This window comes from Geotrypetes seraphini, chromosome 2 (assembly GCF_902459505.1).
Source record: "Geotrypetes seraphini chromosome 2, aGeoSer1.1, whole genome shotgun sequence".
In the NCBI taxonomy this organism is placed as follows: Eukaryota; Metazoa; Chordata; class Amphibia; order Gymnophiona; family Dermophiidae; genus Geotrypetes; species Geotrypetes seraphini.
In genome coordinates, this window is record NC_047085.1 from 72,194,237 (window position 1) to 72,206,621 (window position 12,385).

General features: G+C 42.3%; 1 protein-coding gene across 1 annotated transcript in view; it reads right to left on the reverse strand.

Moving 5' to 3' along the window:
• Positions 1–12,385, reverse strand: part of PTDSS1 (phosphatidylserine synthase 1) — a 150,483-nt gene that overhangs the window by 58,637 nt on the left and 79,461 nt on the right. The window contains exons 8-9 of the mRNA XM_033933165.1: positions 6,659–6,771; positions 2,978–3,043 (exon numbers count right to left, since the gene is read on the reverse strand). Of these exons, the coding sequence (XP_033789056.1) occupies positions 2,978–3,043; positions 6,659–6,771 (179 nt within the window). The remainder of the gene's footprint in view (positions 1–2,977; positions 3,044–6,658; positions 6,772–12,385) is intronic.

Below are 12,385 nucleotides of genomic sequence, written 5' to 3' on the forward strand. Positions count from 1 at the left end.
GTGACTTGCCTAGAGTCACAGGAAATAGCACAGGGTTGTGACCCTGGGCAAGCCACTTAATCCTCCACTGCCCCAGGTACATTAGACAGATTGTGAGCCTCCAGGACAGATAAGGAAAAATGCTTGAAGCACCTGTATGTAAACCATTTTGTATGTGGTTGTATAAATTCAAAAAAGGTAGCATACAAATCCCAATAAACATGACTAGAATACACGAAGAGCAAGCAATGGTTAAGAACACTGGCGCCCAGCCGATCAGCTATGTGTATTCTTCATTTTTTTTTTTTAAGAATGGAGGGAAATTAACGTGAGGATAATCAGTGCCAACTTTTAAGCTCTTCAAGGACACAAGAAATTAATCATCAACAATATTTAATAGTTACATTTCATGCTGAAAGAATCTTCCTAGTCCCAGGTCTACGGCAATCTTGAACAGGTTTTAATTCAGGATCTGCCTGTACTTGGCCACAATCCTGTCTCCACTACTACAAAGCATCTTCACAACCGGGGGGTGGGGGCTCAACTCCCTTCCACAACTGCAGCACTGATTTAATGCCTGATGAGGATGCCCCTAGCCCCCCACCTGGTCTGCTGCTCAAGTCTCCACCCCTGTTGCCTGAGCATGTGTGAGGGTGCTGGCATAAGTGACTGAACCACACAGCTGGCTTCTTTGCTGCTAAGGCTGCACAGCCAAGGACTTCAGTAACTGATATCTTCGGCTGGTGGGGGAAGGGCTTAGGCACCCCCCCTATGAAAAAGTATACAGTGGTACCTTAGATTACGAGCATAATCCGTTCCAGGAGCATGCTCGTAATCCAAAATGCTCGTTTATCAAAGCGAGTTTCCCCATAGGAAATTCGCTTTGATGCGTTTCCCCCCCCCCACGAGAACCAGCATTGCTCCCCCTGAAGGCCCCCCTGTGATCCGGCACCGCCCCCCCACCCCCCGCAATTGGGCACCCCCTGCCTCGATCCGGCACCCACCCCCTGACGCGATTGAGCACCCCCCCGCCACGATCCGGCACCCCCCCCCGACGCGATTGGGCACTCCCCCGATGCTTCTTACCCTCATCTGGGCACCGGCACCGGCATGTTCTGTGCTTGGTGCCGGTGGCCGAAGATCGGCCTCCTCTTCTGCTGGGCCTTGAGCATCTGCGCATGCGAGTTCACGTTCACGTTTCATATTTTTAATTTTTGAATATTTCTATAACTGTTCTTTCATACAATAGTTTTAGAATATGTTATGTAGATCAGTAAAATAAACTCCAGCTTTAATGCATTTCAAATTGTTTCAGCGAGTATAGTGTGAAAAACGAACAAGGCTGTGAAGACTTTTGCAAGCCTGTATCTGTGCCATAACAGACATTTTAACAGCCTCAAATCTTCCCCACCATGGGAACCATTATCGTTGGTTTATCACTTTATCCCCTCCTGTTTCCATTTCTTTGCATGATATATATTAAGAAGCAAAGCTACTAATTTAGATAAAGGGAGGAAGTTATTAAATGTAGGCTACATTATGATGTGTACCTCATGAAAGACTTCCAAGGAAATTAGAAATGCTAGGAATTATCAGGAAAGGAATGGAAAATAAAGATGAAAATGTTATAATGCCTTTGTATCACTCTATGTTATGGCTGCACCTCAAATACTGTGTGCAAGTCTGGTCGCCGTATCTCAAAAAAGATATAGCAGTTAGAAAAGGTAAAGAGAAGAGTGACAAAAATGATAAAAGGGATAGGATGACTTCCCTATGAGGAAAGGCTAAAGTAGCTAGGGCTCTTCAGCTTGGAAAAGAGATGGTTCAGGGGTGATATGACAGAGGTCTATAAAATATTGAGTGAAGTGGAAAGGGTTCAGGTGAATTGCTTTTTATTCTTTTCAAACAATATTGGGGGAGCATGCGATGAAGCTAGTAAGTAGTAGATTTTAAAACAAATCAGAAAAAAAAAATTTCACATATGTAATTAAACTTTGGAATTCGTTGCCAGAGAATGTGGTGAAATCAGTCAGCTTAGCAGGGTTAGAAAAAAAGAAAGGTTTGGCTAATTTCCTAAAAGAGAAGTCCATAGGATAAGCAGCATAAAATTTGTTTCACTACTTGGGATCTAGCTAGATACTTGGAACCTGGGTTGGCCACTATTGGAAACAGGATACTGGGCTTGATGGACCTTCGGGGCTGTCCCAGTATGACAGTTCTTATATTCTTATGTGCTAATATATTATTAACCCAGTAATTAGTAACTAAGTCTCATTGCAAAAAAACACAAGACCAATATTAAAATACCATGAACTAGTGATAAAACAACATCTTAACGGTAGCCCATGTTGAAAAGAAAACCTTAAGTGCTAGAACTGCTAAAATCTAAATCTAAAGGGAATAAAAGAAGGGGAAACTGGTCCTACAAAGCACTTACAAACAAAAATAATAAAGAAAGCAGTGAAAAAAGAACTCTGACCCAAGCTGAGGGGAGAATGGAGGAGTGTGTGGCGCAGTGGTTGGATCTACAGCCTCAGCACCCTGGGGTTGTGGGTTCAAACCCCGCGCTGCTCCTTGTGACCCTGGGCAAGTCACTTAATCCTCCACAGCCCCAGGTACGTTAGATAGATTGTGAGCCCACCGGGACAGATAGGGAAAATGCTTGAGTACCTGATTGTAAAAACCACTTAGTTAACCTTGATAGGCGGTATATAAAAATCCTAATAAACTTGAAACTGCTCCATGGAAAGTGGTGGAGGGCAGGAAGGTGTGTACACACGCATGGGTGGTCTTCCAAATGCATCTAGAATATGCTGGAAAGTGTTCTGCTCAGGGTCTGTTGGATGATGTCACCCATATACAGTATGAGAATATTGTGTCCTGCTTGTCCCCAAAGAATAGCTTATAACATTTAATCCACATTTGAAAAAAAGGGGCTTCTGAAGAAGAGAAAGGCACTGCTACCATCAGAAGACCCCTTAAGAGGTAGGACACTTACCCAAACACCCAACACTGGGTTCCTACCCTCTTGCACTGTGTGTCTGTGAGATATGCATAGTATTGCCTAGAACAAGACAAAAAAAATCATGAACAACAATCAGAAAAGTACATTTATGAATTATCGTATAATCTCTTTATAACGGACTTCAAGGGACCTGGAGAAACAGTCGGCATTGTGGGCGGGTGCATGGGTTCTGGACTGAGGTGTTCTCTCGAGTTTCCCGGATTCTCACTTTGCAGGTTCCGGTGGACTGGAGACATGCCCTGTTGTTTTGGCATCAATTGGATCTCGATTGGGGAGACTCTCTATTCTGCAAGTTAGCTTTTACTGCTGCCCGGCTGGACCTTGCATCTTTGTGGAATCAGGGGCGACCCCCCACTTGGCATATGGTAGAACAGCGCTTAACTAAATGGCAGCTTCTTTATCAGTTGACGGCTCTACGACATGGCAAACACCATGGCTATGCTCATATTTGGTGTAGGTTTCGGGCTTCTATAGGGATTAGTGGGAGGGGGGAGTGGGGGGTTGGATTGGATGTTTAATTGGGACTCTGGGACTGGAAGAGACCCTATCATGCCTGTTTTTCTTGGTGGGGCTAGGAGATCTTTTACCCAAAGGGGTGGTGTGGACATTGTGCTTTATCCCTGGGGGGGTGGGGGGGAAGGGGGTTGCTGTGGTTTTGATGGGTTTGTGGTTGGTTTTTGAAATGTTGGGGTTATAACTACTGTTTCAGTTGCTGACAACAATGTTGATCCTTTCCTTTGTGCTTTGCGGTTGCTGTGTGTCATTGCTGTATACTTTTGTGTTTTTCAATAAAAGCTTTTATTTGAGAAACAGTCCGTTATATTCAGAGTCCGTTATATCCAGAGTTGCATTTTTAAAAAAATCTTTATTTAGGTCAACTGAAACAAACGTACAATCAAGTATATCAAAACAAAACTCAGCAAAACATTGGTATGGCACGAAATGATTGCAAAACCAGAACACTAATGCATGTTCTAAAGCATTATGTCGCACTGTCCTGGAAAGAAAAATAATCTGTCATTTTCTTCTGGGTTGCATTTTGATACTGTATCACCGGCATGCCATGTGCCTTGTAGGTGGAGCCTGCATGACCGTTATAGCCAAACAAAACTACAGCTAAAAGTGGCTCTGGGGATCAAACTGTTTGTCCGTTATATCCGAGAGTCCACTATATGTGATGATTTTCTGTATGTTTGTAAAGGCACATGGCCGGGACCAACGGACCTCATCTGCTATAGACGAGGTTCTGTTATAACGAGATTATACTGTAGCATCAATTTGTGCACTGTAGTATCACTCAGAAGGGCTTCAATCATAGTCATTGTACATTTACTCATCTCTCAAAAGACCTTTCTAATTCAACCATGCTCAATGCAGATGCAGCAATCTTGACAAAAATGAGTCCCTAAGAATAAAAGTGGGTCAAGGTCACTTTGTTACAATGGGAGATATTGGCCACTAGATATTTTAAATACTTGCCTTATAACAAAATTGTCAATAAAACGAACAAGCAATACCAGAATCAGCTTTAATCTGTCAGCAGTCTACATACGTGGTATCTTAATTCCACAAGACATACCATAAGAACGTGGCCCCTTTCTTGTCCCAATGACCATGAAGAAAGTAGCAAGTGCATAAAAAAGTCATTCACCAGATGGCAGAATTGGTTAGGTATGGACGTGGCCCAGGTTTTAGTCTAAGGGCTCTTTTTACTAAGCTGCGGTAGCGTTTTTAGCGCGTGATAACCCAAGTGCTACGTGGAAAAACTAAGGCCAGCTCAATGGAGGCGTTAGCGTCTAGCGCGCGGGGCATTGTAGCGCGCGCTAAAACTGCTAGCGCAGCTTAGTAAAAGGAGCCCTAAGTCTTTTGGCCTTAAATGTTATGAATCATGGCAAAGCTGAAAAAATGCAACAAGTGGACATGGGCATCACTGTTCTTGAATTTCAAACTTGTGTTAGGTCAACCATTAAAGAGTATTAGAAAGAATCCTTAGTAAAAAGTGGGTTATTAAACTAAAAGGATAAATAAATGTAGCAGTAACGTGGTCAAGTTGATTGTTATTTCCATACATTCAAATGACCACCACAAGACGATACCTTTTTTATGGAACTAACTCATGCAGTTTTTGACTAGCTTGAAAGAGTTAACCTTGTAGAAATGGCATATTAATTCCTGTAAGCTAGTCAATGTATTAAGTCAGTTCAGTCAGTCCCACCCTGAGTGTGCCCAATCTCATCTGATCTTGGAAGCCAAGCAGGATCGGGCCTGGTTAGTACTTGGATGGGAGAGGTTAATTCAATAAAAAAAGGTACGCTTTGCATTATTATCATCACTAAATAATAATAAAAATAACAATATTTATTAAGGAACGAATTCCTAAATCTCTTTCTCTGTATGTTAGTTTGGTAAAGGGAAAGCTCCTACCTCACAGTGAAAGGCAGATTATAGGAACTTCCTAAACTGCACACTATAAATCAGGGGTGTCCAACCTGCGGCCCGAGGGCCGCATGCGGCCCTGTGAAGTATTTCGGCCCCGGTCGAGGTCGATGCAGTGTTTTCCTCTGCTGCCCCCGGGTGTTTACCGTCTTGCCAGCTCCATCCTCTGTGTTGCTGCAGCGTTTGCGCGTTGGCGTGGCCCCAGAAACATTTTTTTTGGCCAATGCGGCCCAGGGAAGCCAAAAGGTTGGACACCCCTGCTATAAATCAAAACTGCAGAGATATCAGCCTAGCATTGCTAGCAGTCAGCATTTTCAGTTGGCCTAACCAATGTCAGCAGAGGCCTATGGGACATTATGTCAATCTGATTCTGGAATGTTGATACAGATAGACCCTAAATGCTCCTGCACAGAATTCACATACATTAAGCATCCAGCCAGACTGGATTGTTTATCAAGAAGATAGGCTACTTGAATGGGACAAAGAAGCCAGAGACTAATCCCATCTACCATTCCTGTAAGTATTACACCTTCCTTATCAATTACAGTTTACAAATTATAAACAGAAAGATACTGGGACCTACAATAGTTTCTATTTTTAGAATAAGATTCCAACTTATAAAAGCCTCCCCTCTGCAATACCCCTTCCTTCTCTCTTTCCTCTAATGCAGGAAAACTGTCCTCTCTCTCTCACACACACAAGCAGTCTCTGAATCCACTCTGTATTTGTAAAGCTTATGTCTATTTCTTTCTGGACGTTTGTAACCCAGAAAATGCTTGATGTTTTTTATAAACCTTGCCTTTCTGTACATTATATTCTTTATGCAATCACTCTTGGCTGTGCTTGTCATTTGATTTCACTTCCCATGGAATCTTCTACAAGGGTATCGAATCCAGGACCTGTGGATAGTAAGGCTGCCACATTACATCACTAGGGCTTGTTTGCTTCAACACTACCCCCCAAACCTTACATTTTGGGCAGTTGCTAATCCTTACACAGAGAAGTTTTTATGAGCAACGTGACTTCTTCAGTCTTTCATCTGAAACCTTTTCACCTATACCACTGCCAAGTTCTTGATAAAGCTCTCAGTTGCAGTTCAATGCATACTTCCCTTAAAGCTCCTATGGTCCCCCTATCCCAAAGTGTTATAAATTACCATATGAAGCAAGTTCAGTTTTATCTGTATGCACCAGTTTTCTACGGAAATAAAGATTTTACCTTACAGTGGGTGCTGTGATCACGCCAATGAAGAGAATCCTGCACCAGCTTAATGGGTGACTTGCTTGGAATACAAAGATATGCTTCAAGAAGAATGTGTTCAGTTCAGTTAACTAAAAGGAATAAAAGGAATTAGGTTTTTCACTCACGGCAAAAAACAAATGCAACATATGCTATATTAATTCACTCTACAGGATCATGTTGGGAACCCAATATTTGCTATCTGTGGAACATAAAAGAAACAGTTTGGAAAAAAGATGAATCGCAATCACAAGTCAAATATTCAATGACCAACAGCAAAATAGTGGGTCAATATTTTAAGTGATATAAATTGTTTGTCCAGATCTAACTGTAGATATTCAGTAGCCCTTTTTGGGATAGTGCTGCTGAATATCTGCAGGGGTGGTCCAAGGGCAAAGTTTGCACTTATGTGGTTAATTGCTAATATTAGAGAATTACACGAGGAAAAAATCTGTCCCCGTGAGCTCGGTCCCTATCCCCGCCCCAGCCCCGCAAGCTTGGTCCCCCCATCCCGCCCCGTCCCCGTGAGTTCAGTTCCCATCCCGTCCCTGCAAACTATCTGATCTCATCCGCACAAGCCTCGAGTAGTTATGATTTTATATTGAACTTATTTTATTAAAGTATAAAAAGAAACAATATTCTGTACAAGTGTCATTTTATAAATACAAATAATACAGAGCAAGGATCAACAAAACCCCTGTCTCCCCTCCCCATCACATATATCCCCTCCACTATCAAGAAAACTGAATAAGCCAAATGATTACAGAATGCTACACAGAAAAATCATGCTAACAGTTACACATGACAGGAAGAGTGTTAGGAGAGTGCAACTAGGGCAACTGCCCCCTAGTCAGAGAGCCCTAAACCAGCTGGAAGCTGGAAGAAGAACAGCCTGGGCTTTGGGTTCCCCAGTTATGTCTAAGAACATAAGAATAGCCTTACTGGGTCAGAGCAATGGTCCATCAAGCCCAGTAGCCCATTCTCACAGTGGCCAATCCAGGTCACTAGTGCCTGGCCAAAACCCAAAGAGTAGCAACATTCCATGTCATGTCTAATACCAGCTCTAGAAGAATACATATTTCAAATCTGATATATTCTAATCATAAAACAGAAAAAAAAAAATTTTCTACCTTTTGTTGTCTTATTTTATTCTTCAAATCATGTCTTCTCGTAACTCACTTGACATGGTCACCTAACCATTTGACATTTCTTCTTTCTTCATGCTCACCATCCATCTATCTCTGTGTATGTATTGTTCCCCATGTTCAGCATCTCCCTTCTCCATGTCTCTTATACGTCCCTTTCTAGTATTTCCCCTGTGCCCATCTCCCTGCCTTCATCATCTCCCCATTCTATGATCCCCTCCCCTGTATACAGTATCACTCCTCTATATCCCTTATGCTTCCTCATCCAGGATCTTCCTTCTAGCCATTTTCTCTGTGTCCATATACCCTCCCATGTCTAGCATTACCCCTTTGTGTCCATATACCACCCCCATGCAGCATTCCCCTTTTTTCCCTGTTCCTTTGCTCCCATCTATGCCCACCATCTCCCTCCAGCTTCTCCCCTCTCTTACTCACTTACACCAAAGTGTTTCTCACACTCTCTCTTTCCTCCCTCCCTCTGCTATGTTCAATATTTCATTCACTCTTCCTTCATACCCTTGGTTCAGCTTTTCTCTTTCCCTTCCATTCTCTCTCTTCTTCCCTGCAGGTCCTGCACCTCTCTTCCTTACCTCCCAGAGCAGATCCAGCACCTGTCTCCCTTCCCTTCAGTTCCAGCCAGTCCAGCATCACAAGCTTTGCGGGTGCAACAGTAGCCCCCCTTGCAAGTCCTGCATCCTGCCTCCCTCCCTTCCGCAGGTCCAACAGCCCCCCTCCCTTGCACCCTCCCTTCCGATCGTGGGTCAAAACCTGTAGGGGGAAAAAAAAATCCTATGACTCCCCTGAGTCGGCTCCTTTGCGCCTCCCATTACATTGGAAGGAGGGAGCCGGCCAGAAGGTCCCGGAGCAAGCTTGCGATGTTGGCTCTCCGTCCACAAAGCTTCTAAGAGCTTGGTAGGCCTGGGGCGGGAGGCACAAAGGGGCTGACCCAGGGATGTTGCAGGGTTTTATTTTTTGACAGTTTTGACCCACGATTGGGGAGGGAGTGGGGCTGTTGGATCCATAATAGGGAGGGAGGGGGTGGCTGCAGGCCAGGAGGGGTAGGGAGGGAGGCGACTCACGGCAGACTGTGGGGACAAGGCAATTTACCACTCCAAGGGGCGGTGAAAAGTTTTGTTCCCATACCTGCGACAAGTCAATTTTTTTTCCCTGTTCCTGCAGGTTTGCCATGGCAAACAGTCTCCATGTCATTCTCTAGCTGATATTCAGCAACTAGAGAATGACACGGGAATTAAGTTTATCCCCACCCTGCCCCGCAAGCTCTGTCCACATCTGCACAAGCCTCAAACACTTATGATTTTAGATCTTATTAAAGTAAAAAACAAAAGGGGACAATATTCTGTAAAATTGTTTATAAATCACAAATAGAGCCTTCCATTTCAATCTGGATTTGGTACATTCTTCTCAAAGATTCAGTTGCCTGGGTTTTTACATTATCTGGGAAGATAACTGTATTGTCTTTCATACATAGATTGTTGAAGAGAACCAACATTGTGTAGTGGATGAACAGGAAAATAAGTGTTTATTAAAATGCTCCTTGATGCCAGCAATAAAGGATGAGTTTGTTGCCGTAACAGTAAGATGCTTGAGCAACTGGGCATGTGATGGAAGGAGTAATCAGCAATATCAAAGGCACAAAAGACATAAATGATGTCATTTAACAGTGCTTCATTTAAATCCAAAAACAGCTTCTGCAGGTGTTGGGTTTTTTGTTTTTTTTAAACATTGAATTCAATTGCCAGTTGTCTAAGATGCATTAAGTTTTTACATAATTGATACTAGCATTTTATAGATGCTGTTCTATCTAGTTGGAACAACCTACAGAATGACGCAGGGACAAATTTTCATCCCCGTCCCCAAGGGCTCTGTTCCTGCCCCATGTCATTCTCTATTCAGCACTTAACTGCATAAGGTAATTGCATATATAGAACATGGTTCTGTCTTTATGCAGCTCACCTTGTGTGGTTAAGTGCTGAATATTGTACTTAACTGCATAAGTGTACGCTGGCCATATGATCCCTGATATTCAATGCCATTGCCTGCACATGTCTTGGAATCTAATATCTAGGGATAACACAGACAGCAGCCTGAAAAACACTGACTGATGATAGCTGAACATTGACCCGATACTTTGTTAAACTAGTGTGGAGAGGAACGAGAAACTGGAAAAAATAGGAAGAGAAGGACAAAGAGGGAAACACATGGACATGGGAGACCACAGTATGTAAGGAAGGAAAACAGGGCCAGGATTTATCTAATGAACAAAATACAGAGAAGGTCATTTCCAACTCAATTTCCTGGGTAAAGCAGTGCTTTAAATCAAGGAAATTGGCTTTAATAAAAGTGGTCAACTAATATACAGGGAAAAATAATCAAAACCAAAAAAAGTTCACTCCGTTAATACTACAAGTAAATTTCACAAACGAAAGAAAAAGCCTCAGATAAACAGAAGAGGTGAACCCACACTCTACCACCCAAAGATCACAGGCAGAAAAAACTTTCGTAAATGTGAAAAGTACGAGGTGAAAAAACAAGTGTTTAAACCCAATATTAAAGTCCACCAGCCAACGATCGTTTCGTGGTTCTCTTCTGCTAATGAACACAGCATAGCTGTGCTGGTTGTAGTATTATTAATGGAGTTTAAATAATCCCCACACAGGACAACATAACTATAGCAATGAAGAGTCTTATAATGTTCCACAATTCATTACCGAGCAAGGAGTCTCTTCCTCACAGTGGTGAAATCTTTTGTCACTTAAACTTTTAGAAGGCTTTCCTTGTTTTGCTGGTTGCAGACAATGGCAGAAGTTCAAATTGTGGGCCCTATGCAAAATATTAGAGCGGGGAGATCTACCTCAGACAATTTTAGTAAGTAGCCCCCCCCCCTAGTATTGCAAAGGCTACTTGGGTAGAACTTAGAGTCACTGCTTGCTGGATTCCCATAGTGCCCAGTGATATATTCTTGCACTGAAATTAACTCTCCCTTTAAGCAATTTGGAAAACCATTGGATAAATGGCTACTGTCCGAAGAGGATCCAATACTAAACGACCTAATACCAGATAACTACAAAATTCACATGTTAAACCGTGAAGACAGAAGAGGGGGAGGACTGGCAGTCATCCTCAAGGAAGAACTTAAACTTGAATTAGTAGACTCCAAGATAACCAACCAATTAGAAACACTGGCATGCAAAATTAGGAACAAAGACCTAGAAGTGTACCTCACCTGTATTCTATTTTATGTTCCGCCAAAATGCTGGTCAAAGGCCAGAGAGGACTTCTATGAATTCATTCTACATAACTCAATCACACCGTCTTACAATATTATAGCAGGAGACGTAAACCTACATTTAGAGAACGAGGACAATCCCGACACAAAAGATTTTAAAAACTTCCTATCCTCACTCAACTTCATTCTCCCTCCAGCCACACAAACCCATGAAAAAGGCCACCAGTTAGACTTGGTAGCTATGTCCTCAAAAGAAATCCTAAATCCCACTATTTCTATATCCGATGGCATCTGGAACCACGACATCTGGTCCGATCATTTCACATATTACTTTAACTTAATCTGGAACCAACCAAAAGAAAAAACTCACCCAAAGATAAAAAAAGAACATTTCACAAGGGGCCACATCAACCCAGAGGAATACTGGGCTCATTACGAATCGCGAGAGGAGATAAACGAAGAGGATGAGTTCTGGGAACAGTGGACGAAAACAAGCACATCCATCTTAGACAAAATAGCCCCTAAACGAAACAGAACAAACCGCTCAAATAAATATAACAACTGGTTCGACTCCGAACTATTAAAAATGAAACAATCAATAAGACGACTAGAAAGGATCTGGAACAAAACAGGAGAAATAACAGACAGGAACAATTGGAGATCAAACATAAAGGACTACAAACAACTGATAAAAGAAAAAAGAAAAACATTCTACTCATCCAAAATACATACATCTAACACGAGTTCTAAAGGAATCAACACTCATGAATTGTTCAACCTGGTCAAAAATTTATTCGACACCACACGTCACAGTCAATCCATACACGAAATAAAACTTCCATCAGCAGATGATCTAGCACAACACTTCGACTCAAAAATTGTGAACCTAAGGAACAACTGCCCAACAAACAATACAGATGAACATCAAACAGCCAACATACATGAAAATGAAATACCAGTGGACATGTTTTGGAACTCCTTTCAGGATCTAGAATGGAATAACTTCATAAAACTTTACAACAAATATACCAAATCAAACTGCATTCTAGATCCCTGTCCCCCCAACATTATGAAAGCAGCCCCATTAGACTTTAAACTAACACTGTGGAGTCATATGTCCAATAATCTCAAAAACGGAAAATTCCTAACGAAAAACGGTCACGGTAAAATTATGTTCTTACCTGTTAATTTTCTTTCCTTTAGAAGCAGCAGATGAATCCAGAGACCAATGGGATAGCTCACTTCTACCAGCAGGTGGAGATAGAGAAACTGATTAACAGGTGTACTTATTTGCTGGCACTCCTCCTGTCTCAT